The following is a 23,686-nucleotide window of genomic DNA, read 5'->3' on the forward strand; positions in this document are numbered from 1 at the left end:
AAACAAAATTTCCCCGAATTGTATGAGTTTTTGGGGCTTGTTCCCTGAAAAGTCTGAATTTTTTGGATTTTTGCCTGTAAAGTCCAAAATAGTCCGATTTCCAGGCTAATTCCAGCTAATTCCAGCCTTTCAATTTTCCAAATAGTATAGGGGCCTCTCCCATTGACTTATGTACAACCCCGGCAGCTTTGAGAACAAATTGAGAAAAATTCAAGTCTTTTTCCCACAAAAAAAAAATAAAAATTGGATTTTATATTTAAAAAAACATAATTTTTTCAAGTTTTTGGCATTCGGATTTAAATAACCCCCTTTTAGTTATATTGACTATATGGAGATTCGGCCGAATCCCCAATTCATTCGTGAAAGATTCAGTCCGAATCCAAATCCTATTTTGCATATGCAAATAAGGGGCAGGAAAGGAAAAAGTGGAAAAAATTCTTCTTTTGTGACGGAAAGTTGTGTGATTTCCCTACCCCCGTTAATTTACATATTTAAATTAGGATTTGGATTCAGTTTGGCCGGGCACAAGGTTTTGGCTGAATCCTGCTGAAAAAGGCCAAATCCCACACCAAATCTTGGATTCGATGCATCCCAAGTTTAAAGAGAACCCACTGGTTTTTTTTTTTTAACTTATAAAACTTTTTAAGCTTCAAAAGTTTGTTTTTGGAAAAAAATCTTTTCAATATCTGATTTATGATTTTCTTATGTCACCCACGTTTTTATGAATTTAAAAAAAAAAATTCTAAACAAAAATGATATTAAAAAATTGGAACCTGCTGAATTTTGTTCAAAGTAACAGCAAAACATCATGTTTCTCCCATTCTCATTTCCTTTCCATTTCCTTCACCAGCAAAGTGATGATGCCGAGAATCCTGAATCCAGTTTTGGATTTGGCCAACGATTCGGATTTGGCCCACGACCAAACCAGATCTGAACCCCTAATCTTCTGTTCAGCGGGGGGAACCCGTGTTTACATAAAACGGTGTAAATAATGGACCAAGAAATTCGTGGAGACTCCTGGGAATCGCGGTTCTTCTGTTTTATTTGACTTTAAAATGATCACATGACTTTACAGCGGAAGTGGACTTTTTAAAAATTTTCTGCAAAAATTTAAAGAACTTTCTACTTTAGAAAAATGACCCTTGAGTCTCTCCAGGTTGTTACTGAATCTATTTGTGAACCCCCAGATGGGCAGAGTGGCGGCAATGTGCCTGGAATGAACATTGAATTTTCAGGGGGTTATTTATCAAAATCTGATTTTTTAAATGAAAAAACAAAAAGTCTAAAAAGAAACCACATATAATTCGGTTGTGTGCCCAAAACGCTAGAATTATTTTAGATTTTTGGCTGAAACTCAGTGCAGAGTGGCGGCAATGTGCCTGGAATGAACATTGAATTTTAAGGGGGTTATTTATCAAAATCGATGTTTTAAATGAAAAGAAAAAGTCTGAAAAAAACCACGTTTTGGTTTTGTGCCCTAAACGCTACAATTTTTTGGACCATGATATCTTCAAATTTGAAAAGGGACATTTGCCATTGGGGGTTATTTGTTAAAGTCCGAATGGCAAAAGCTTGAAAAATTAGAGTTTTGTTTTTTTACTATAAAATCTAAATATTTAGATGAAAAAACTCAAATTTTTCGAGATTTATTATACCCTGAGGATGGAAAAAGTCTGAATCTGAAAATCCGCCATCTCAGACCTACTGAGGTTGTACATAAGTTAAGGGGAGAGGTCCTTGTCCTATTTAGACGTTTCTGCGCTGGAATTAACACAAAAATCTGACTATTTCGCTCTTTAGATGCAAAAATCCCCAAAATTTGGACTTTTCAGGAAAGAGCCCAAAAAAATCATACGGTTCGGAAAAACAGCTCCAAAAAAAAATCATACGATTCGGGTTTTTGCTCTATTTTATCGAGTTTGTCCCCGATCTGATTAAATCGCGCTTTTTTAATAATAGATAAGGTCAAATCAAGGATTCTAGTTTGGTCAGACTTTTTTTTAAAATAAAATAATTTGGATTTTGATAAATAACCCCAATTGACGTCTACAGGACCCCGACAGCTGGAGATGGAGTATTTGCGGATTTGGACTTTTAGCAGCCTCCAGATATAATAAATCATGAGAAAAACGAGTTTGTTTTTTCCTCTTAAAAAATGTGCTTACTAGTAAAAAAAACTAAATTTTTTCGAGTTTTTTAAATTGGGACTTTTAATAAATAACCCCCTTAGTGTCTGAATATTATATATATATATATATCTGTGATTATCACGTCACTCATTTATGGGATCAAATGTACTTTCCTGCCTAAAATAAGCGGCACGTTGAGATATTCTGATATTTGATGAATAATTAATTAGCGTCTGAATATTAATTCTCCAGCATCTCATATTTACACTTTTTCATTAGAACTTAATTACATTCGGCCAGAAAAGGAACCATTTTTTGGGGGGGGAAAAGCAGAAACAGAAAAGCTCATTTACTTAATAAGTAATCTGAAAAAGATTATTATGATTCTCCATTTTCGTTTTAACAGACGGAGCAACATCCTATTCCCTAAACTCTACTGCCCCCTGCTGCTCTCACTGTCACATACAAGATGTTGTATCAGAAACAGAACTACAAAGATCTGCTGTAAATTCTTCTTTGTAAAAGTTCCTTATTTATAAATAATGTTTTTAATTGAATAGGGTCACTATACACTTTCCTGCTGAATAGTTTTTAAAACAACAGAATATCTATGTTGGTACAGACTATGAGCAAACTTAGGGACTGTTCCTGCTGAATTGTGCTTAGTACAGGGAATACCTATGTACCATAGTTTTATGGGATCTCTCTGTACAGACTATGAGCAAATTTAGGGGACTGTTCCTGCTGAATTGTGCTTAGTACAGGGGAATACCTATGTACCATAGTTTTATGGGATCTCTCTGTACAGACTATGAGCAAACTTAGGGACTGTTCCTGCTGAATTGTGCTTAGTACAGGGAATACCTATGTACCATAGTTTTATGGGATCTCTCTGTACAGACTATGAGCAAACTTAGGGACTGTTCCTGCTGAATTGTGCTTAGTACAGGGAATAGCTATGCTGCCATAGTTTTATGGGATCTCTCTGTACAGACTATGAACAAACTTAGGGACTGTTCCTGCTGAATTGTGCTTAGTACAGGGAATACCTTTGCTGACATAGTTTTATGGGATCTCTCTGTACAGACTATGAGCAAACTTAGGAGACTGTTCCTGCTGAATTGAGCTTAGTACAGGGAATACCTATGTACCATAGTTTTATGGGATCTCTCTGTACAGACTATGAGCAAACTTAGGGACTGTTCCTGCTGAATTGTGCTTAGTACAGGGAATACCTATGCTGCCATAGTTTTATGGGATCTCTCTGTACAGACTATGAGCAAACTTAGTGACTGTTCCTGCTGAATTGTGCTTAGTACAGGGAATAGCTATGTACCATAGTTTTATGGGATCTCTCTGTACAGACTATGAGCAAACTTAGGGACTGTTCCTGCTGAATTGTGCTTAGTACAGGGAATAGCTATGCTGCCATAGTTTTATGGGATCTCTCTGTACAGACTATGAACAAACTTAGGGAATGTTCCTGCTGAATTGTGCTTAGTACAGGGAATACCTTTGCTGCCATAGTTTTATGGGATCTCTCTGTACAGACTATGAGCAAACTTAGGAGACTGTTCCTGCTGAATTGAGCTTAGTACAGGGAATACCTATGTACCATAGTTTTATGGGATCTCTCTGTACAGACTATGAGCAAACTTAGGGACTGTTCCTGCTGAATTGTGCTTAGTACAGGGAATACCTATGCTGCCATAGTTTTATGGGATCTCTCTGTACAGACTATGAGCAAACTTAGGGACTGTTCCTGCTGAATTGTGCTTAGTACAGGGAATAGCTATGCTGCCATAGTTTTATGGGATCTCTCTGTACAGACTATGAACAAACTTAGGGACTGTTCCTGCTGAATTGTGCTTAGTACAGGGAATACCTATGTACCATAGTTTTATGGGATCTCTCTGTACAGACTATGAGCAAACTTAGGGACTGTTCCTGCTGAATTGAGCTTAGTACAGGGAATACCTATGTACCATAGTTTTATGGGATCTCTCTGTACAGACTATGAGCAAACTTAGGGACTGTTCCTGCTGAATTGAGCTTAGTACAGGGAATACCTATGTACCATAGTTTTATGGGATCTCTCTGTTCAGACTATGAGCAAACTTAAGGACTGTTCCTGCTGAATTGTGCTTAGTACAGGGAATACCTATGTACCATAGTTTTATGGGATCTCTCTGTACAGACTATGAGCAAACTTAAGGACTGTTCCTGCTGAATTGTGCTTAGTACAGGGAATACCTATGCTGCCATAGTTTTATGGGATCTCTCTGTACAGACTATGAGCAAACTTAGGGACTGTTCCTGCTGAATTGTGCTTAGTACAGGGAATACCTTTGCTGCCATAGTTTTATGGGATCTCTCTGTACAGACTATGAGCAAATTTAGGGGACTATGATATAAAATTGCATAATCAGAAATGTGACTCATTAGGTGTAAACCAGTTGTAAGAAGTATTTCTTCATTGCTGATGGTAATGATAATTATGTCGGAACACCCTGTACTTTACACACAATTCATCAATAGAAATTACAAGAAGCAGTTTTAAGGTGAAAGAGTCACAATTGGGCAGGGGAATTCAGAGTTGAGATGTTGCAGCCAATAGGGCCCTCTGGTGGCCGTAGTTATCACTTGCACTGCTGAGTTCCTTTGATTTGTTGGTAATAAGATGCATCTATTTAAAGTAGTTATAAAAGGGTAAATAAACTAGAATTCCTTGTTTAAAGGACAAAGACCCCCCTCCACAGTGATTAACTCTGTTCTTGTTCTTTAAAGCAAAAGAAACCCGATACACAATTGTCTTATAATTTGGAAGATAATAATATAATGAATATAAATATTTAGCAGAGATTTATATTTCTATTTAAGTAGCAATTAACTTCCATTTTTTTCACAGCTTCTTATTTACATATTGTGTGCCCAGAACATTCCTTCTCTGTATATTTGTATTTATACATATGGGAGGAGGAGGTGCCATATTGATTCCCTTAGACAGTACAGTATGAGGATATAACTTATTGTGTGCCCAGAACATTCCTTCTCTGTATATTTGTATTTATACATATGGGAGGAGGAGGTGCCATATTGATTCTCTTAGACAGTACAGTATGAGGGTATAGCTTATTGTGTGCCCAGAACATTCCTTCTCTGTATATTTTTATTTATACAAATCCTGCCTCACCACCTGGTGTTGTGTCCGATTTCAGGGTCAGTGACGGGTAAAGCAACGTGAGGCCTCGATACTTGTATATTATCACTAGTGCAATAACCCCTAGTAACCAACCAATCATTTCCTTTCATTATTCTACCTTGATGCCAAGACTTGAATCTTTATTTTCTGCCTTTATAGACAATAGAAGATTGAAATTAAACTTTTTTAAATTCTGGCTTAGGTTTAGGTCAGAATTCTAAACTGTGTTTTTTTTTCTGTGATTACAGTTTATTAAATTCAAAATCTGTGATCTCTGACTTTTGAGTCAGCCTTTCTCTTAGAAAACAAGATTTTTGCTGAGTTTGGCTACATTTTTCCTAAACACGATGATATGAGAAAACAAAAGTTTTTGCAGTAGAATTGTTTTGGAAATTAGAGTTTTTTTTAAATTCTTGCTCAGGTTGGGTCAAAATTCTAAACAGTTTTTTTCTGTGAATACAGGTTTTTAAATTCAAATTCTATGATCTTTGTCTTTTGAGTGAAACAGCTCTCAATAATAGAATAGAAATTACATCAAAAGAGTAAAATATAAACCAAATTCAAATAATTGTAGACAAATATGACAATTGTGCTAATTTTTGTTACCAACTCCTTGGCCTTTCTCCCGGAAATCATGATTTTTGCTAGGTCTGGCATAATTTTTCCAAAATACAATTATATGAGAAAACAAAAGCTGTTGAAGTATAATTATTTTGTAAATTAGACTTTTTTTTAAATTCTTGCTCAGGTTTGGTCCTAATTCAAAACTGTTTTTATTTCTGTGATCACAAGTTTTTAAATTCGAATTCTATCATCTCTGACTTTTGAGTGAATCAGCTCTCAATAACCAAATGGAAATGACATTAAAAGAGTAAAATATAAACCCTATTCAAATATTTGTTTACAATTGTGCTGATTTTTGTTACCAACTCCTCGGCCTTTCCCTCAGAAATCATGATTTTTGCTAGGTCTGACAAAATTCCTCTGAAACACAATGATATAAGAAAACAAAAGCTGCTGAAATAGAATTGTGTTGGAAATTAGACTTTTTTGAAAAAATTCTTGCTCAGGTTTGGTCCAAATTCTAAACTGTGTTTTTTTCTGTGATTACAGGTTTGTAAATTCAAATTCTATGATCTGTGACTTTTGAGTGAATCAGCTCTCAATAACCGAATGGAAATGACATTAAAAGAGTAAAATATAAACCCTATTCAAATTTATTCACAAATATGACAATTGTGCTGATTTTTGTTCACTTGCATAACTCCTCGGACTTTCTCTTGGAAATCATGATTTTTGCTAGGTCCCGCAAAATTCTTAAATTCTTAAATTCCTAAACACGACAATATGAGAAAACAAAAGCTGTTGAAATAGAAATGTGTTGGAAATTAGACTTTTAAAAGGTTTGGTCTAAATTCACAAATGTGTTTTTTTTCTGTGATTACAGGTTTTTAAATTTGAATTCCATGATCTCTGACTTTTGAGATTTTATCAAATAATAAAAGATCTAAAACATTGATTTAGAGAACAATGGACATATCTGTAGAAATAAGTCAAATCAACTGGACTTGCTGTGTTTTTCTTGAAGACGTCATCCAATTGGCTTTCTAAATTCTGAATTTCTTAATTTCTGAATCGAGAAATCCAGTTGGATGACTGGTGAAACGTCTTCAATAAAAACACAGCAAGTCCAGTTGATTTGACTGATTTCTACAGACGTACCATGACCTGGACGAATGAGAATCTTCACAAACCTAATGATGGACAATTTATCAAAAGTTGAGGTTAAAATTTATTTTGTTCTCAGAAGACTTTTTTTTCTCACTGATCAAGATTTATTTATTTGTTTTTGTTGAATAATATTTGAGAGCTGAAACCCAAACTCGAAAATGATTGATTTGTTTTTACCTGCAAAGTCTGTGGGAGAATTCAAGGAACAAATTCAGAATTTTGAAGGACGGGTAAAATATTCTGTGACCATTTCTCACATATGAAGTTTGGCAGGAAAATGTTTTTGCTAAATCTGGCGCTTTGTCTGATGTAAATAACGTGATTGTGATACGGAGGCAATTGAGGAAAGACCAGGAGGGGGCAGCAACAGCCAAGCTGAAAGATCCAGGAATGAGATCTCCAACTTTCGACCTCCATCTCTTCTCCTGACACAGTCTCAACCTCCCAGTTACCTTCCTCATTGGTTATCCTAGAAAACTAGTTAAAATTTCCCATTGGTGGGGACCATCTCTGAAAGGACCACCCAGATCCTCCAGAAGGAACATCTTCAAGTTCTGAGGAAACACAAATAACATAAAATGTGAATTAACTTTGATCCGCAACTTGGGAATGAGGGACAATTGTTTTCTCAATATTTCTGCGCAAACATTACAGGAAACTCCCGAACAAACACGGCAACCGCAAGATTCCCCAGAAATATCATTCCGACTGATTCACCTTGAGAATGTGAGTGTCGGCCAAATGTGTTTGTGCCATTTAGATTGGGAATTAGAACATTCTTTTTGTTAGAACTGGTTCAGGAGACAGTGAACACAACCCAAAAGTCTACAAAGAAACAAGTAGCCACAGTCCAAATTATACATGCCCAAATATTCCGACTCTGTATATCTGTAGTCATGTTGTGTTTATATTGTAAGTGTATAATATATAGACACAGCCCCCCGTCTTTCCCCTGTCACCCCTATATTATATATGCACATATATGAGTCACACGAGTACCAGGAAATACATTCCCCCGTGCAAAGGAAGTAGAAACAGTCACACGAGTACCAGGAAATACACTCCCCCGTGCAAAGGAAGTAGAGACAGTCACATGAGTACCAGGGAAATACACCCCTGTGCAAGGAATTAGAGACAGTCACATGAGTACCAGAAATACACTCCCCCTGCAAAGGAAGTAAGACAGTTACACGAGTACCAGGAAAAAACACTCCCCGTGGCAAAGGAAGTAGAGACAGTCACACGAGTACAGGAAAGACACTCCCCCGTGCAAAGGAAGTAGAGACAGTCACACGAGTACAGGAATTACACTCCCCCGTGCAAAGGAAGTAGAGACAGTCACACGATACCAGGAATACACTCCCCGTGCAAAGAAGTAGAGATAGTCACACGCAGTACCAGGAAATACATTCCCCGTGCAAGGAAGTAGAGACACCACATGTGTACCAGGAAATACACCCCTCCCGTTGCAAAGAAGTAGAGACAGTCACATGAGTACCAGGAAATACATTCCCCCGTGAAATGGAAGTAGAGACACTCACATGTGTACCAGGAAATACACTCCCCCGTGCAAAGGAAGTAGAGACAGTCACATGAGTACAAGTAAATACACTCCCCCGTGCAAAGGAAGTAGAGACAGTCACACGAGTACCAGGAAATACACTCCCCTGTGCAAAGGAAGTAGAGAAAGTCACATGAGTACCAGTAAATACACTCCCCCATGCAAAGGAAGTAGAGACACTCACATGATTACCAGGAAATACACTCCCCTGTGCAAAGGAATTAGAGAGACAGTCACATGAGTACCAGGAAATACACTCCCCGTGCAAAGTAAGTAGAGACAGTTACACGATACCAGGAAATACACTCCCCCGTGCAAAGGAAGTAGAGACAGTCACACGAGTACCAGGAAATACACTCCCCGTGCAAAGGAAGTAGAGACAGTCACACGAGTACCAGGAAATACACTCCCCGTGCAAAGGAAGTAGAGACAGTCACAGAGTACCAGGAAAATACACTCCCCCGTGCAAAGGAAGTAGAGACAGTCACACGAGTACCAGGAAATACACTCGCCCGTGCAAAGGAAGTAGAGACAGTCACACGAGTACCAGGAAATACACTCCCCCGTGCAAAGGAAGTAGAGACAGTCACACAAGTACCAGGAAATACACTCCCCCGTGCAAAGGAAGTAGAGACAGTCACACAAGTACCAGGAAATACACTCTCCCGTGCAAGGGAAGTAGAGACAGTCACACGAGTACCAGGAAATACACTCCCCCGTGCAAAGGAAGTAGAGACAGTCACACGAGTACCAGGAAATACACTCCCCCGTGCAAAGGAAGTAGAGACACTCACATGATTACCAGGAAATACACTCCCCCGTGCAAAGGAATTAGAGACAGTCACACGAGTACCAGGAAATACACTCCCCTGTGCAAAGGAATTAGAGACAGTCACATGAGTACCAGGAAATACACTCCCCCGTGCAAAGGAAGTAGAGACAGTTACACGAGTACCAGGAAATACACTCCCCCGTGCAAAGGAAGTAGAGACAGTCACACGAGTACCAGGAAAGACACTCCCCCGTGCAAAGGAAGTAGAGACAGTCACACGAGTACCAGGAATTACACTCCCCCGTGCAAAGGAAGTAGAGACAGTCACACGAGTACCAGGAAATACACTCCCCGTGCAAAGGAAGTAGAGATAGTCACACGAGTACCAGGAAATACATTCCCCCGTGCAAAGGAAGTAGAGACACTCACATGTGTACCAGGAAATACACCCCCCCGTGCAAAGGAAGTAGAGACAGTCACACGAGTACAAGGAAATACACTCCCCCGTGCAAAGGAAGTAGAGACAGTCACACGAGTACAAGGAAATACACTCCCCCGTGCAAAGGAAGTAGAGACAGTCACACGAGTACCAGGCAATACACTCCCCTGTGCAAAGGAAGTAGAGAAAGTCACATGAGTACCAGAAATACACTCCCCCATGCAAAGGAAGTAGAGACACTCACATGATTACCAGGAAATACACTCCCTCGTGCAAAGGAATTAGAGACAGTCACACGAGTACCAGGAAATACACTCCCCCGTGCAAAGGAAGTAGAGACAGTTACACGAGTACCAGGAAATACACTCCCCCGTGCAAAGGAAGTAGAGACAGTCACACGAGTACCAGGAAATACATTCCCCCGTGAAATGGAAGTAGAGACACTCACATGTGTACCAGGAAATACACTCCGCCGTGCAAAGGAATTAGAGACAGTCACATGAGTACCAGGAAATACACGCCCCCGTGAAATGGAAGTAGAGACACTCACATGTGTACCAGGAAATACACTCCCCCGTGCAAAGGAAGTAGAGACAGTCACACGAGTACAAGGAAATACACTCCCCCGTGCAAAGGAAGTAGAGACAGTCACACGAGTACCAGGCAATACACTCCCCTGTGCAAAGGAAGTAGAGAAAGTCACATGAGTACCAGTAAATACACGCCCCCATGCAAAGGAAGTAGAGACACTCACATGATTACCAGGAAATACACTCCCCTGTGCAAAGGAATTAGAGACAGTCACATGAGTACCAGGAAATACACTCCCCCGTGCAAAGGAAGTAGAGACAGTTCACACGAGTACCAGGAAATACACTCCCCCGTGCAAAGGAAGTAGAGACAGTCACAGAGTACAGGAAATACACTCCCCGTGCAAAGGAAGTAGAGACAGTCACACGATACACAGGAAATACACTCCCCGTGCAAAGGAATAGAGACAGTCACACGAGTACCAGGAATACACTCCCCGTGCAAAGAAGTAGAGACAGTCACATGAGTACCAGAAATACACTCCCCCTGCAAAGGAAGTAGAGACAGTCACACGATTACCGGGAAATACACTCCCCGTGCAAAGGAATTAGAGACAGTCAAAAGAGTACCAGGAAATACACTCCCCCGTGCAAAGGAAGTAGAGACAGTCAAACGAGTACTAGGAAATACACTCCCCTGTGCAAAAGAAGTAGAGACAGTCACACGAGTACCAGGAAATACACTCCCCCGTGCAAAGGAAGTAGAGACAGTCACATGAGTACCAGGAAATACACTCCCCGTGCAAAGGAAGTAGAGATAGTCACACGAGTACCAGGAAATACATTCCCCCGTGCAAAGGAAGTGGAGACACTCACATGTGTACCAGGAAATACACCCCCCCGTGCAAAGGAAGTAGAGACAGTCACATGAGTACCAGGAAATACATTCCCCCGTGAAATGGAAGTGGAGACACTCACATGTGTACCAGGAAATACACTCCCCCGTGCAAAGGAAGTAGAGACAGTCACACGAGTACAAGGAAATACACTCCCCCGTGCAAAGGAAGTAGAGACAGTCACACGAGTACCAGGCAATACACTCCCCTGTGCAAAGGAAGTAGAGAAAGTCACATGAGTACCAGTAAATACACTCCCCCATGCAAAGGAAGTAGAGACACTCACATGATTACCAGGAAATACACTCCCCTGTGCAAAGGAATTAGAGACAGTCACATGAGTACCAGGAAATACACTCCCCCGTGCAAAGGAAGTAGAGACAGTTACACGAGTACCAGGAAATACACTCCCCCGTGCAAAGGAAGTAGAGACAGTCACACGAGTACCAGGAAATACACTCCCCCGTGCAAAGGAAGTAGAGACAGTCACAAGAGTACCAGGAAATACACTCCCCCGTGCAAAGGAAGTAGAGACAGTCACAAGAGTACCAGGAAATACACTCCCCCGTGCAAAGGAAGTAGAGACAGTCAAACGAGTACCAGGAAATACACTCCCCTGTGCAAAAGAAGTAGAGACAGTCACACGAGTACCAGGAAATACACTCCCCCGTGCAAAGGAAGCATTACTTTTATTTCAGATGGAAAGTAACCCTCATGTTTTCAGAGTGCACCTGTTACACAGGATTGTTTGCAGTTTCCACAGATTAGGAGATGTTTGACTCCAGCAAGTGAATCCTCAGCTCAGTGGTACAAATTGAGGTGCTAGTGGGCGGGTCTTTCCAGGGCTAAAATCCCACCTCTTCTATTTCTGTTTAAAAAAAAGAAAGAAAGAAAAAAGCCACGGGGGTTGATCAAAGATTTTCCCGTGCAGGTTTGTGGTTATCGTATTTCTTTTCTGTACCTGTCTCAGGTATGCGCAGAGGGATTACATTAACCCTTTCTTTTCTTTGCTTTTCCCTAAAAAACATCAGTTCCCAGATCAGATTTTACTTTTAGACATTTAGACTTTTTCCTAAAAAAACTAAAAAAAAACAATCATAAATATTTTGGCCTGAAATCTAATATCGTCTGAGCATGAGTGTGAGCATGAGTGATTGTGAGCATGAGTGTGAGTGTCCGTGGAATTGCGGGTATTTACATGTATCTGTATCTGGTGATAACGATTTTTGGATTTGTGATGTCATATCTATGTGTATATATATATATATATATATATATATATATATATATATATATATATATATATATATATATATATATATACAGTATATAGGTACAGAGGTAAATATATATAGATGTATATTTCACATTCTGCATTCTGAGTGGGTCCCTCTTGCTGACAGTTGTTACAATTTTAGGGAAATGCCACAGTGGGAGATTTGGGGTGTTTTAGTAGCTCAGACACATGGGGTGCAAAAACACCCAGAATCTTTATCTCGTGCCTCCTTTCAGAATCACGTGGAAGTGTGAACACCAGCGTTTTTTCAAGCTATTTTTTTTCCTTAAAATGTGTGTTTTTTAGGGCAGGGCAGGTACAAAGGACTGTGATTCAGTGGTGAAGGGGTTAAACAGGTTCCTTCAGCTGCGGGGCAGACGCTCAAACAATCGCTGGGAAAAGTACTGGGAATAAAAGCCATAAAGTTGTGTTTAAAACTGGCAGCTGCCCCGAGGGTGACATTCATGCAGCGGCGATTTGTGTTGTCACTGGGACACAGACATTTACACAACTGGGATCCCTGTGACAGGTGAGTGTGAGTTTGTGTGTCTGACAATAGTGACAGGAGGGAACAATCACCAAGTTGGAGAATGAACAGGCGGCAACGTGTGCCAGAGATTGACACTCAGTGTGTAAAGTGTGCGAGAGGCATTTACACTGATTGTGCTGCAGAAGAGACAGTGCTGGAGGTAACAACGTGTGAGTGCAAGGGGCGAGATATTCACACTGAGGGAGACAGTCTGTGCAAGGTGTGTGTACTGGAGATTTTCACTTGATAGGTTGGTCAGGGGTGTGGGTGTGCGAGGGACACAAACAGACAGAGTTACACTAGGGCTCATAGTGAGTGCAAGTTCTGTGAGAGAGAGAGATTCACACCAGATGTCACAGAGAGACAGTCAGTGGAATGTGAGTGAGATAAAGAGACTCAGTTCTCAGTGTGTGTGAGACAGCGGAACAGTCACACTCGTGTAAGGAGTGTGAGAGACACACAGGGAGAGTGACTGTAGAAGTGACACTGAGAGAGTCAGTAGAAGTGACAGCCAGAGGAAGGTTTGAGTGAGACAGAGAGAGTCAGTAGAAGTGACAGTCAGAGGAAGGTGTAAGTGAGACAGAGAGTCAGTAGAAGTGACAGTCGGAGGAATGTGTAAGTGAGACAGAGAGAGTCAGTAGAAGTGACAGTCAGAGGAAGGTGTAAGTGAGACAGAGAGTCAGTAGAAGTGACAGTCAGAGGAAGGTGTGAGAGAGAGAGACAGAGGGAGAGAGAGTAGAACAGAGTGTGACACACGAGCAGATCCTCCTACCTGCACCCTTGGTTACCTGGAGGATTCAGAACATGTAAGAACACATTGATCTCCCAGACTGGATGACTTACACAAGCTCCATCCCTTCTCCTTTGGCTTTTTTGGGGGGTTAAGGAGTGAATCCCCGGATGCTGCCCCTCCACCCCCTCACATGCACCAGTCTCCATGGATTTAGGAGAAACTCTGTGTCTGATCAGCAAAACGACTCCCCTTGGGCTCAGAGAAGAGTGAGAGGAGAGAGAGTAGTGAGAGAAGAGTAAGAAGAGAGCGAGAGAGTAGTGAGAGTAGAGTGAGAGTAGTGTGAGAAGAGTGAGAGTAGAGTGAGAGTAGTGAGAGGACAATGCCTGGGTCTCTGCTGATCTCTGCACTCTGCACTATTCTGCTCACTTGGATGGATCGTCCCATTGTGTAGACCATGCTCAGACACTTCCGCAACTGGATCTTCTATGTCTTTCTCTGCTTTGGGATCATCTACATGAAATTAGGGTGAGTACAACTTGTCTCCTTCCCCCACCCACCCCCTCAGCACTGTGCTCTCAGCTGCTTGGCTGGCCTGGAATGCTGGGAAATGTAGTCCTGCAAGCAGGTATTAAAGGGGAAATCACTTGAGTTTTTGCTGCAGAACAAGAGGAAACGACAAACAACCGACTTATCTGTACAATGGGGGCAAATCTGTCAGTTCATGGAATCCCTGCGCAACTGTCACCCGTGTATTTACTACTCAGGAAGTAACTGAGGGAAATTGGGGTAAATTGGGGAGCAACTTTCTCTCCATTCTCAGGGATGAACTTTACATCTCTAACATCATTTCAATGTGATGACAGAGTTGTGACAGCCCCCCAACCCCCCAGGTCCCTGATTGACAGCTCTTAAAGGGACAATAAAAGGGTAAAAACGTTTGCTGTGTATGTGTGTGTATATGTGTGTGTATATGTGTGTATATATATATGTGTGTGTATATGTGTGTATATATATATATGTGTGTGTATATGTGTGTGTGTATGTGTGTGTGTGTATGTGTATATGTGTGTGTGTATGTGTGTGTGTGTATGTGTATATGTGTGTATATATGTGTGTGTGTATATGTGTGTGTATATGTGTGTGTGTATGTGTATATGTGTGTATATATGTGTGTGTGTATGTGTGTGTGTGTATATACTGTATATGTGTGTGTGTGTGTCCTTTATAAAGAAGCCATTTGGTTCCAGTGCTCCAATATATTCAGAAGCTGATAAACTGAATTATTGATAAACTGAATTATTGATAAACTGAATTATTGATAAACTGAATTATTGATAAACTGAATTATTGATAAACTGAATTATTGATAAACTGATATATTGATATATTGATATATTGATAAGCTGAGACACAGATACACTAATGTATATTGTTAATATAGTGATCCACTGATATACTTACTCTCTGATACACTGATAAATACTGATAGTGGTGTAAGAGAATGATGGGGTACTTTGGGGGAAAGTTTTTTCCATTACACTCCCCCAGTTTGCTATACACCCCAGGATGGAAGTGAGAGGTGCACACAAGAATTCTTTCCCCCATTTGTAAATATTATTACAGTATTATTATTATTATTATTATTATTATTATTATTGAGGGTTCCTGTACAGATTTAGAGAGTGGGGGAGGGGCACCTTGTACTTGGCTTCTGTGAGTGCTGTGAGTAATTGATGCCAGGCATGTGGATCAGTATATTGTGTGTATATTGTGTGTATATTGTGTGTATATTGTGTGTATATTGTGTGTATATTGTGTGTAAGGGACTTGCCAAGTTCTCAGGCTGCTGGGAGTTGCACGTGTGCCCTGGCTCATATCGCTCCCAGCAATGGGGCTGAGTTGCAATTCCACATTCCTGAGAGGAGCCCAGTGCTACTACCTGTTTGTCCTGCAACACCTGAGCACGGGGCAAATCTCTGTCTCTTTCTATTTCTATCTCTGACACTGGGGTTTGTACAGGGGGGGTGAGGGGTGCAGAGAGGGTCGGACTCACACTAGTGCCCCCTGGTGGTGTCTCTTTGTGATCTCAGAAGGGGATGAGACTACAAACTGTGCCTCACGGACTGTCTACAAACCCCATGCCCTGTACTCTCATTGTCACTCTCTATCATCTGTCTGTCTTCTGTCTACTTGTCTGTCTGTTTATCTCTCAATCTCTTTATCTATCATCTCTCTCGCTGTCTATCTATCTATCTATCATCTATCTACTGTCTAAATCTTGTCCTACTGTCTCCAACTTTCACTACTGTCTCCATCTTTCCCTATTGTCTCCATCTTGCCTACTGTCTCAAACTGGTCCTACTGTCTCCATCTTGTCCTACTGTCTCCATCTTGTCCTACTGTATCCATCTTGTCCTACTGTCTCCATCTTGCCCTACTGTTTCCACCTTGTCCTACTGTCTCCATCTTGCTCTACTGTCTCCATCTTGTCCTACTGTCTCCATCTTGTCCTACTGTCTCCATCTTGCCCTACTGTCTCCATCTTGCCCTACTGTCCCATAATGTCCTACTGTCTCTATCTTACCCTACTGTCTCCATCTTGTCCTACTGTCTCCATCTTGCTCTACTGTCTCCATCTTGTCCTACTGTCTCCATCTTGTCCTACTGTCTCCATCTTGCCCTACTGTCTCCATCTTGCCCTACTGTCCCATAATGTCCTACTGTCTCTATCTTACCCTACTGTCTCCATCATGTCCTACTGTTTCCATCTTGCCCTACTGTCTCCATCATGTCCTACTGTCTCCATCATGTCCTACTGTCTCCAACTTTCACTACTGTCTCTATCTTTCCCATTGTCTCCATCTTTCCCTACTGTCTGTATTTTACCCTACAGTCTCCATCTTGTCCTACTGTCTCCATATTGTCCTACTGTCTCCATCTTGTCCTACTGTCTCCATATTGTCCTACTGTCTCCATCTTGCCCTACTGTCTCCATCTTGTCCTACAGTTTCCATCTTGTCCTAATGTCTTCATCTTCCCCAACTGTCTCCATCGTGTCTTACTGTCTACAACTGGTCCTACTGTCTCCATCTTTTCCTACCTTTTCCATCTTGTCCTCCTGTCTCCATCTTGTCCTACTGTCTCCATCTTGTCCTACAGTTTCCATCTTGTCCTAATGTCTTCATCTTGCCCTACTGTCTCCATCGTGTCCTACTGTCTCCATCTTTCCCTACTGTTTCCATCTTGTCCTACTGTCTCTATCTTGTCCTACTGTCTCCATCTTTCCCTACTGTCTCCATCTTGCCCTACTGTCTCCATCTTGCCCTACTGTCTCCATCTTGTCCTACTGTCTCCATCTTGTCCTAGTGATTCTATCTTGTCCTGGTGTCTCCATCTTGTCCTACTGTCTCCAACTTGTCCTACTGTCTCCATCTTGTCCTACTGTCTCCATCTTGTCCTACTGTCTCCATCTTGTCCTACTGTCTCCATCTTGTCCTACTGTCATGGGTATATTGTATATGTTCTGAATAATTATCTGTATTAGCAGAATAAATGAGAGCTATGTATTATGCTCTTTCACCAGTTTAATTCAGTGATCATTGGACAAAGGGAGTTGAACCTGTGGCCCTGGTGGGAACCTGTGTGTAATTTTAGTCTGGGGAATGGGAATGAACTGCCGGAATCTGTACAGATCTCCCAGCAATGTCAGTGTGGTGTAAGGTTTTACTTACCCTTTAACTCAAAGTTAGAAGCAAATATCCACTGGGCAGGGGGCTCTTTTAACAACTGGTCACATTTATGGGGGGGGGGCAGCTTTGTGTAGTTCTTATTTACTATTTTAATTAATGAGATAATTACCCTGAATGAAAGCAGCAATTAGACAATGGGGAGAGGGGGCAGGGAAGAGAGAATGTGATGATGGAGACGAGGGATCGTTGGCTCTGCTGATAAAGACGATGTTACTGAGCCTCCAGCAGTGTCAGGGTTAATATTTATGGGGCCAATTCCCTATTTGGGGCGATTATTACCTAATGTCCTACAGGCAGGAATGAAGTAACATCACCCGGCCCCCCGGCCCTCGCAAGGTGCTTCAGCTAAAATAATATTTGTCATTCCGATCATTGTTTGGCCTCTTGCATAACCCATTAACCCTTTCATGCCCCCTCATTGTTTCATCATTACTGATTCTTAGTCTGTGAGTCGGGGACCAAAAAACCATCCCTGTGCTGTTTATAGAAACTTCCCCAATTGCTTTTACTACAGTGAAAATAAGCAAATCAGTTGCAGAACCCGGGGGCCCCTGATATTATATTGTCTTATGGGGGAGTCACTGGGACAGGGGAAAGATGGGGGGCTGTGCCTATATATTATACACTTACATTATGTGCATATATGATATGGGGGTGACAGAGGAAAGATGGGGGGCTGTGTCTATATATTATACACTTACATTATGTGCATATATGATATGGGGGTGACAGAGGAAAGATGGGGGGCTGTGCCTATATATTATACACTTACATTATGTGCATATATGATATGGGGGTGACAGGGGAAAGATGGGGGGGCTGTGCCTATATATTATACACTTACATTATGTGCATATATGATATGGGGGTGACAGAGGAAAGATGGGGGGCTGTACCTATATATTATACACTTACATTATGTGCATATATGATATGGGGGTGACAGAGGAAAGATGGGGGGCTGTGCCTATATATTATACACTTACATTATGTGCATATATGATATGGGGGTGACAGAGGAAAGATGGGGGGCTGTGCCTATATATTATACACTTACATTATGTGCATATATGATATGGGGGTGACAGGGGAAAGATGGGGGGCTGTGTCTATATATTATACACTTACATTATGTGCATATATGATATGGGGGGTGACAGAGGAAAGATGGGGGGCTGTGCCTATATATTATACACTTACATTATGTGCATATATGATATGGGGGTGACAGAGGAAAGATGGGGGGCTGTGCCTATATATTATACACTTACATTATGTGCATATATGATATGGGGGTGACAGAGGAAAGATGGGGGGGCTGTGCCTATATATTATACACTTACATTATGTGCATATATGATATGGGGGGTGACAGAGGAAAGATGGGGGGCTGTGCCTATATATTATACACTTACATTATGTGCATATATGATATGGGGGTGACAGAGGAAAGATGGGGGGGCTGTGCCTATATATTATACACTTACATTATGTGCATATATGATATGGGGGTGACAGAGGAAAGATGGGGGGCTGTGTCTATATATTATACACTTACATTATGTGCATATATGATATGGGGGTGACAGAGGAAAGATGGGGGGCTGTGCCTATATATTATACACTTACATTATGTGCATATATGATATGGGGGTGACAGGGGAAAGATGGGGGGCTGTGCCTATATATTATACACTTACATTATGTGCATATATGATATGGGGGTGACAGAGGAAAGATGGGGGGCTGTGCCTATATATTATACACTTACATTATGTGCATATATGATATGGGGGTGACAGGGGAAAGATGGGGGGCTGTGCCTATATATTATACACTTACATTATGTGCATATATGATATGGGGGTGACAGGGGAAAGATGGGGGCTGTGCCTATATATTATACACTTACATTATGTGCATATATGATATGGGGGTGACAGGGGAAAGATGGGGGGCTGTGCCTATATATTATACACTTACTGTAGGGAGAAGCTCCTGATTGGCAGGTTAATTTGGGTCGGACTAATAGTGGATAGTAGGGGGCGCTCTCTTTGTCCAGTGCAGTTGAGGGGAGTCAGAACACAGCGCTGCTCCATATTAGGGGCAGTGAATACGTCTCACACAGAGGTGACAGTTGGGGGCACAGCTGTCAGGTTATGACTGAGTGAGTCACATGATCATTATATTCTCCATTCATTATCAATTCATTTAAACATCAGGGAAATAATGAATCAATATTGTGCCTTTAATCATCTCATAATCTGGATCCCATGTGATCTCAGCCAATAGCGCGACAGATTGATGATTAATGGACGATTGGTCAGGTCCTTGGGCAGATTCCATGTGGATCTCACTGACCCACCACGTCTTGTACAGCCCCCCCAGACACTGTTACAGTTAGACTTGCCCCTGACCCCCTGTTGTTCCTATAAAATATAAATGTCCAGTAAAAGTGACCTATTGATCGTTTGTTTATGTAACTAATTGTTAATTAAAGTTTCTAAACCTGACAGTTTTGCCAACCTGACTGACACATCTCAGCCTGACAGTTAGAGATTCTAATGCTAACAGACTCCTGCTGCACAAATATGGCCGCCCCCTCATACAGGAACATGGGGCACCAGACGGGTGATGTAACAGCATTGGGCAAATACTTTATGGCAAAATTATGAGTCAGTGTCTCTTTAATAGTCAGTTTCTATGGCGACTTAGAGCGGCCCCTCTGGCATTTGCCACAACTAGTGATGAGCAGGTTGGGCTTTCCCCGTCCTCCCTCCTGCGCTCCCACCACCCGCGCCCGCCCCAAGCCCGACTTACAGTTCTCTTTTATAGACCCGCGTTGACCCGCCCCTGGTGATGATGTCACAAAAGGGGCGGGGCGAGAGGCACGCATATATAAAAACTCAACCCAGAAGTCAGAAGCCGACATTTGGAAGGTTGCGACCCGGAAAGGAGCGTGCGAGGTCGGCCCACACATCACTAGTCACAACCCACAGATTGCCAGTCCAGGCCTGCCCCTCCCCGACCCCTGACACCTCTGGGGGGTCGGTGCATTACTAGGGGGTCGGTCTGTTACTGGGGGGTCGGTCTGTTACTGGGGGGTCGGTCTGTTACTGGGGGGACGGTCTGTTACTGGGGGGTCAGTGTGCTACTGGGGGGTCAGTGTGTTACTGGGGGGTCGGTCTGTTACTGGGGGGTCAGTCTGTTACTGGGGGGTCGGTGCGTTACTGGGGGTCAGTGTGTTACTGGGGAGTCGGTGTGTTACTGGGGGGTCGGTTCATTACTGGGGGGGTCGGTGTGTTACTGGGGGGTCAGTGTGTTACTGGGGGGTCGGTGCATTACTGGGGGGTCGGTGCATTACTGGGGGGTCGGTCTGTTACTGGGGGGTCGGTGTGTAGTGCATTACTGGGGGGGGTCAGTGCATTACTGGGGGGTCAGTGCGTTACTGGGGGTCAGTGTGTTACTGGGGGGTCGGTGCGTTACTTGGGGGTCGGTCTGTTACTGGGGGGTCAGTGTGTTACTGTGGGGTCGGTGTATTACTGGGGGGTCGGTGCATTACTGGGGGGTCAGTTTGTTACTGGGGGGTCAGTGTGTTACTTGGGGGTAGGTGAATTACTGGGGGGGTTGGTGAGCAGTTGAGTCTATTAATGTGGATATTTGTGCCCCAGTTGATGTTGTTGGTGAGGCTGTTGGTTCCAGGCCTGGACTGGGAGTCAAAATAGGCCCTGCCATTCCAAGTACAAAGAGGCCCAAACAGCCCCCTACCAGCCCAAACAGCCCTCAACCAGCCCACTCTATGGTAACTTTCTATGGAATCATACTGCAGCCCCTCTGGCATTTGCCAGAACCCACAGATTGCCAGTCCGGGCCTGGTTGGTTCCAGTGGAATGTGAGTCTCATTATTGTACAAATGGTCAGTGGTCTGTGAGGCTCCGGCATTGGTCACACTGTTCCCCGGATCTGTCCCCCCATTCTGTAATGTACAACCTCCTCATGTTCCCGTTCAGCTTCCCTTTAGTATTTCTATTCTCTGCACTGCTGGCTCCGACTCCTCCAACAATGTAGCAGAAGCCAACGGATTGACATAAGGAAAACTGAAAATCTGCTACAAAGTTTCAGGAGTCACAACTAAACAAGAGAAAGGGATAATCAGATGCCAAATTCAATAGCAACAACTATAAACCCCCCAAAAGCTTTTTTCTTCCTCAAACACAGCCCCCCTGAAACCTCGTATAGGAAATTACTGTCCTGGAACTTTTTTGCTCCTATAAATAGTCGAGATCTTGAAACAAAAGTCGGGAGACCGCAGGCCAGATGCTGAGATGTTGGTGGTTACTGAGCTGTGGGACTTAATTATAAGCTCCGCCGGCTGCATCGATGGAAGTAGCCGAGGGTCGTGCCAAAAGCAGTAGCTGCGGGGGGATACGGGGGGAAGGATCTCAGTGCTGGAGGGGGTTCAAGCTGTTGGTATTGGTTGTGGAAATCATAGAAACGATTGTATTAAAGTTTTATCTTAACCCCCTCCTTCTGTGTCCAGATGGTTCAACTGAAGATAGTGAGCTCTGTATAAACAGTCCCCTCCCCGACGGCACAGGGAATAAGTGATTTTGGTTGTTTTCCTGCTTCTCCTGTGACTGTGTCCCCATAAAACTGCAGGGTCGGGAACCCCAACTAGTGAGCCATGTACCTGCCAAAATGCAGAGAGAAAGGCACCAAAAATTCCATAACTCTGATGTCATTTACTGATTCCTATGATGTCATCTCATGCAAATATTTGTATGTTCTTAATGGTATTATCCCTTCCCTGTTACCCCAATGTTTCTATATATCTGTAACCTTGTTATGAGCTAAGGGGGCCCAGTCTGAAGGTCAGTTAGGGGGAGATTTGGGGTGAGTGTTTATTTGTACCCTGGGTACCCCTGGAACTATAGCAGGGTGACTGTTACCCCAATGTTTCTATATATCTGTAACCTTGTTATGAGCTAAGGGGGCCCAGTCTGAAGGTCAGTTAGGGGGAGATTTGGGGTGAGTGTTTATTTGTACCTGGGTACCCCTGGAACTATAGCAGGGTGACACCCCAATGTTTCTATATATCTGTAACCTTGTTATGAGCTAAGGGGGCCCAGTCTGAAGGTCAGTTAGGGGGAGATTTGGGGTGAGTGTTTATTTGTGCCCTGGGTACCCCTGGAACTATAGCAGGGTGACTGTTACCCCAATGTTTCTATATATCTGTAACCTTGTTATGAGCTAAGGGGGCCCAGTCTGAAGGCCAGTTAGGGGGAGATTTGGGGTGAGTGTTTATTTGTACCCTGGGTACCCCTGGAACTATAGCAGGCTGGCACCCCAATGTTTCTATATATCTGTAACCTTGTTATGAGCTAAGGGGGCCCAGTCTGAAGGTCAGTTAGGGGGAGATTTGGGGTGAGTGTTTATTTGTACCCTGGGTACCCCTGGAACTATAGCAGGCTGGCACCCCAATGTTTCTGTATATCTGTAACCTTGTTATGAGCTAAGGGGGCCCAGTCTGAAGGCCAGTTAGGGGGAGATTTGGGGTGAGTAATTATTTGTACCCTGGGTACCCCTGGAACTATAGCAGGGTGACACCCCAATGTTTCTATATATCTGTAACCTTGTTATGAGCTAAGGGGGCCCAGTCTGAAGGTCAGTTACGGGGAGATTTGGGGTGAGTGATTATTTGTACCCTGGGTACCCCTGGAACTATAGCAGGGTGACACCCCAATGTTTCTGTATATCTGTAACCTTGTTATGAGCTAAGGGGGCCCAGTCTGAAGGTCAGTTAGGGGGAGATTTGGGGTGAGTGATTATTTGTGCCCTGGGTACCCCTGGAACTATAGCAGGGTGAAACCCCAATGTTTCTGTATATCTGTAACCTTGTTATGAGCCTGAAGGCAGTCAGACATCAAACGTATAAAAATATTAGAAGAAAACCAAAGTTGAAGTGTCATAAAGTGCCATAAAGCAGGGCAGTACTGCTGCAGTCTCTATAGCCAAAGACAGGGTTAGGGCAGTACCAGCGCCAGACACTTATCGTCACTGTATTTTCTGCAGAAAGTCACATTTCAGTGACTTTTTTTCTTGAACTAGTTTGAATTTATAATATGTTTTAATATTTTTT

At 42.5% G+C, this 23,686-nt stretch overlaps 1 protein-coding gene and 1 long non-coding RNA gene across 2 annotated transcripts in view; one reads left to right on the top strand and one right to left on the bottom strand.

Annotated features, from left to right (window-relative positions):
• Positions 1-5,279: 5,279 nt before the first annotated feature.
• LOC121402087 lies at positions 5,280-13,995 on the bottom strand. The gene is made up of 4 exons (XR_005966530.1): positions 13,909-13,995; positions 11,948-12,128; positions 7,240-7,616; positions 5,280-6,664 (listed from the first exon to the last, which is right to left on the bottom strand). It is a non-coding gene; the product is annotated as an uncharacterized LOC121402087 (long non-coding RNA).
• A 194-nt stretch (positions 13,996-14,189) lies between these two features.
• Positions 14,190-23,686, top strand: part of LOC108712529 (protein Wnt-7b) — a 41,685-nt gene continuing 32,188 nt past the window's right edge. The window contains exon 1 of the mRNA XM_018254747.2: positions 14,190-14,323. Within this exon, the coding sequence (XP_018110236.1) occupies positions 14,253-14,323 (71 nt within the window). The 5' untranslated portion in view covers positions 14,190-14,252. The remainder of the gene's footprint in view (positions 14,324-23,686) is intronic.

The sequence above is a fragment of the Xenopus laevis genome, chromosome 3S (genome assembly GCF_017654675.1).
Source record: "Xenopus laevis strain J_2021 chromosome 3S, Xenopus_laevis_v10.1, whole genome shotgun sequence".
Classification (NCBI taxonomy): Eukaryota; Metazoa; Chordata; class Amphibia; order Anura; family Pipidae; genus Xenopus; species Xenopus laevis.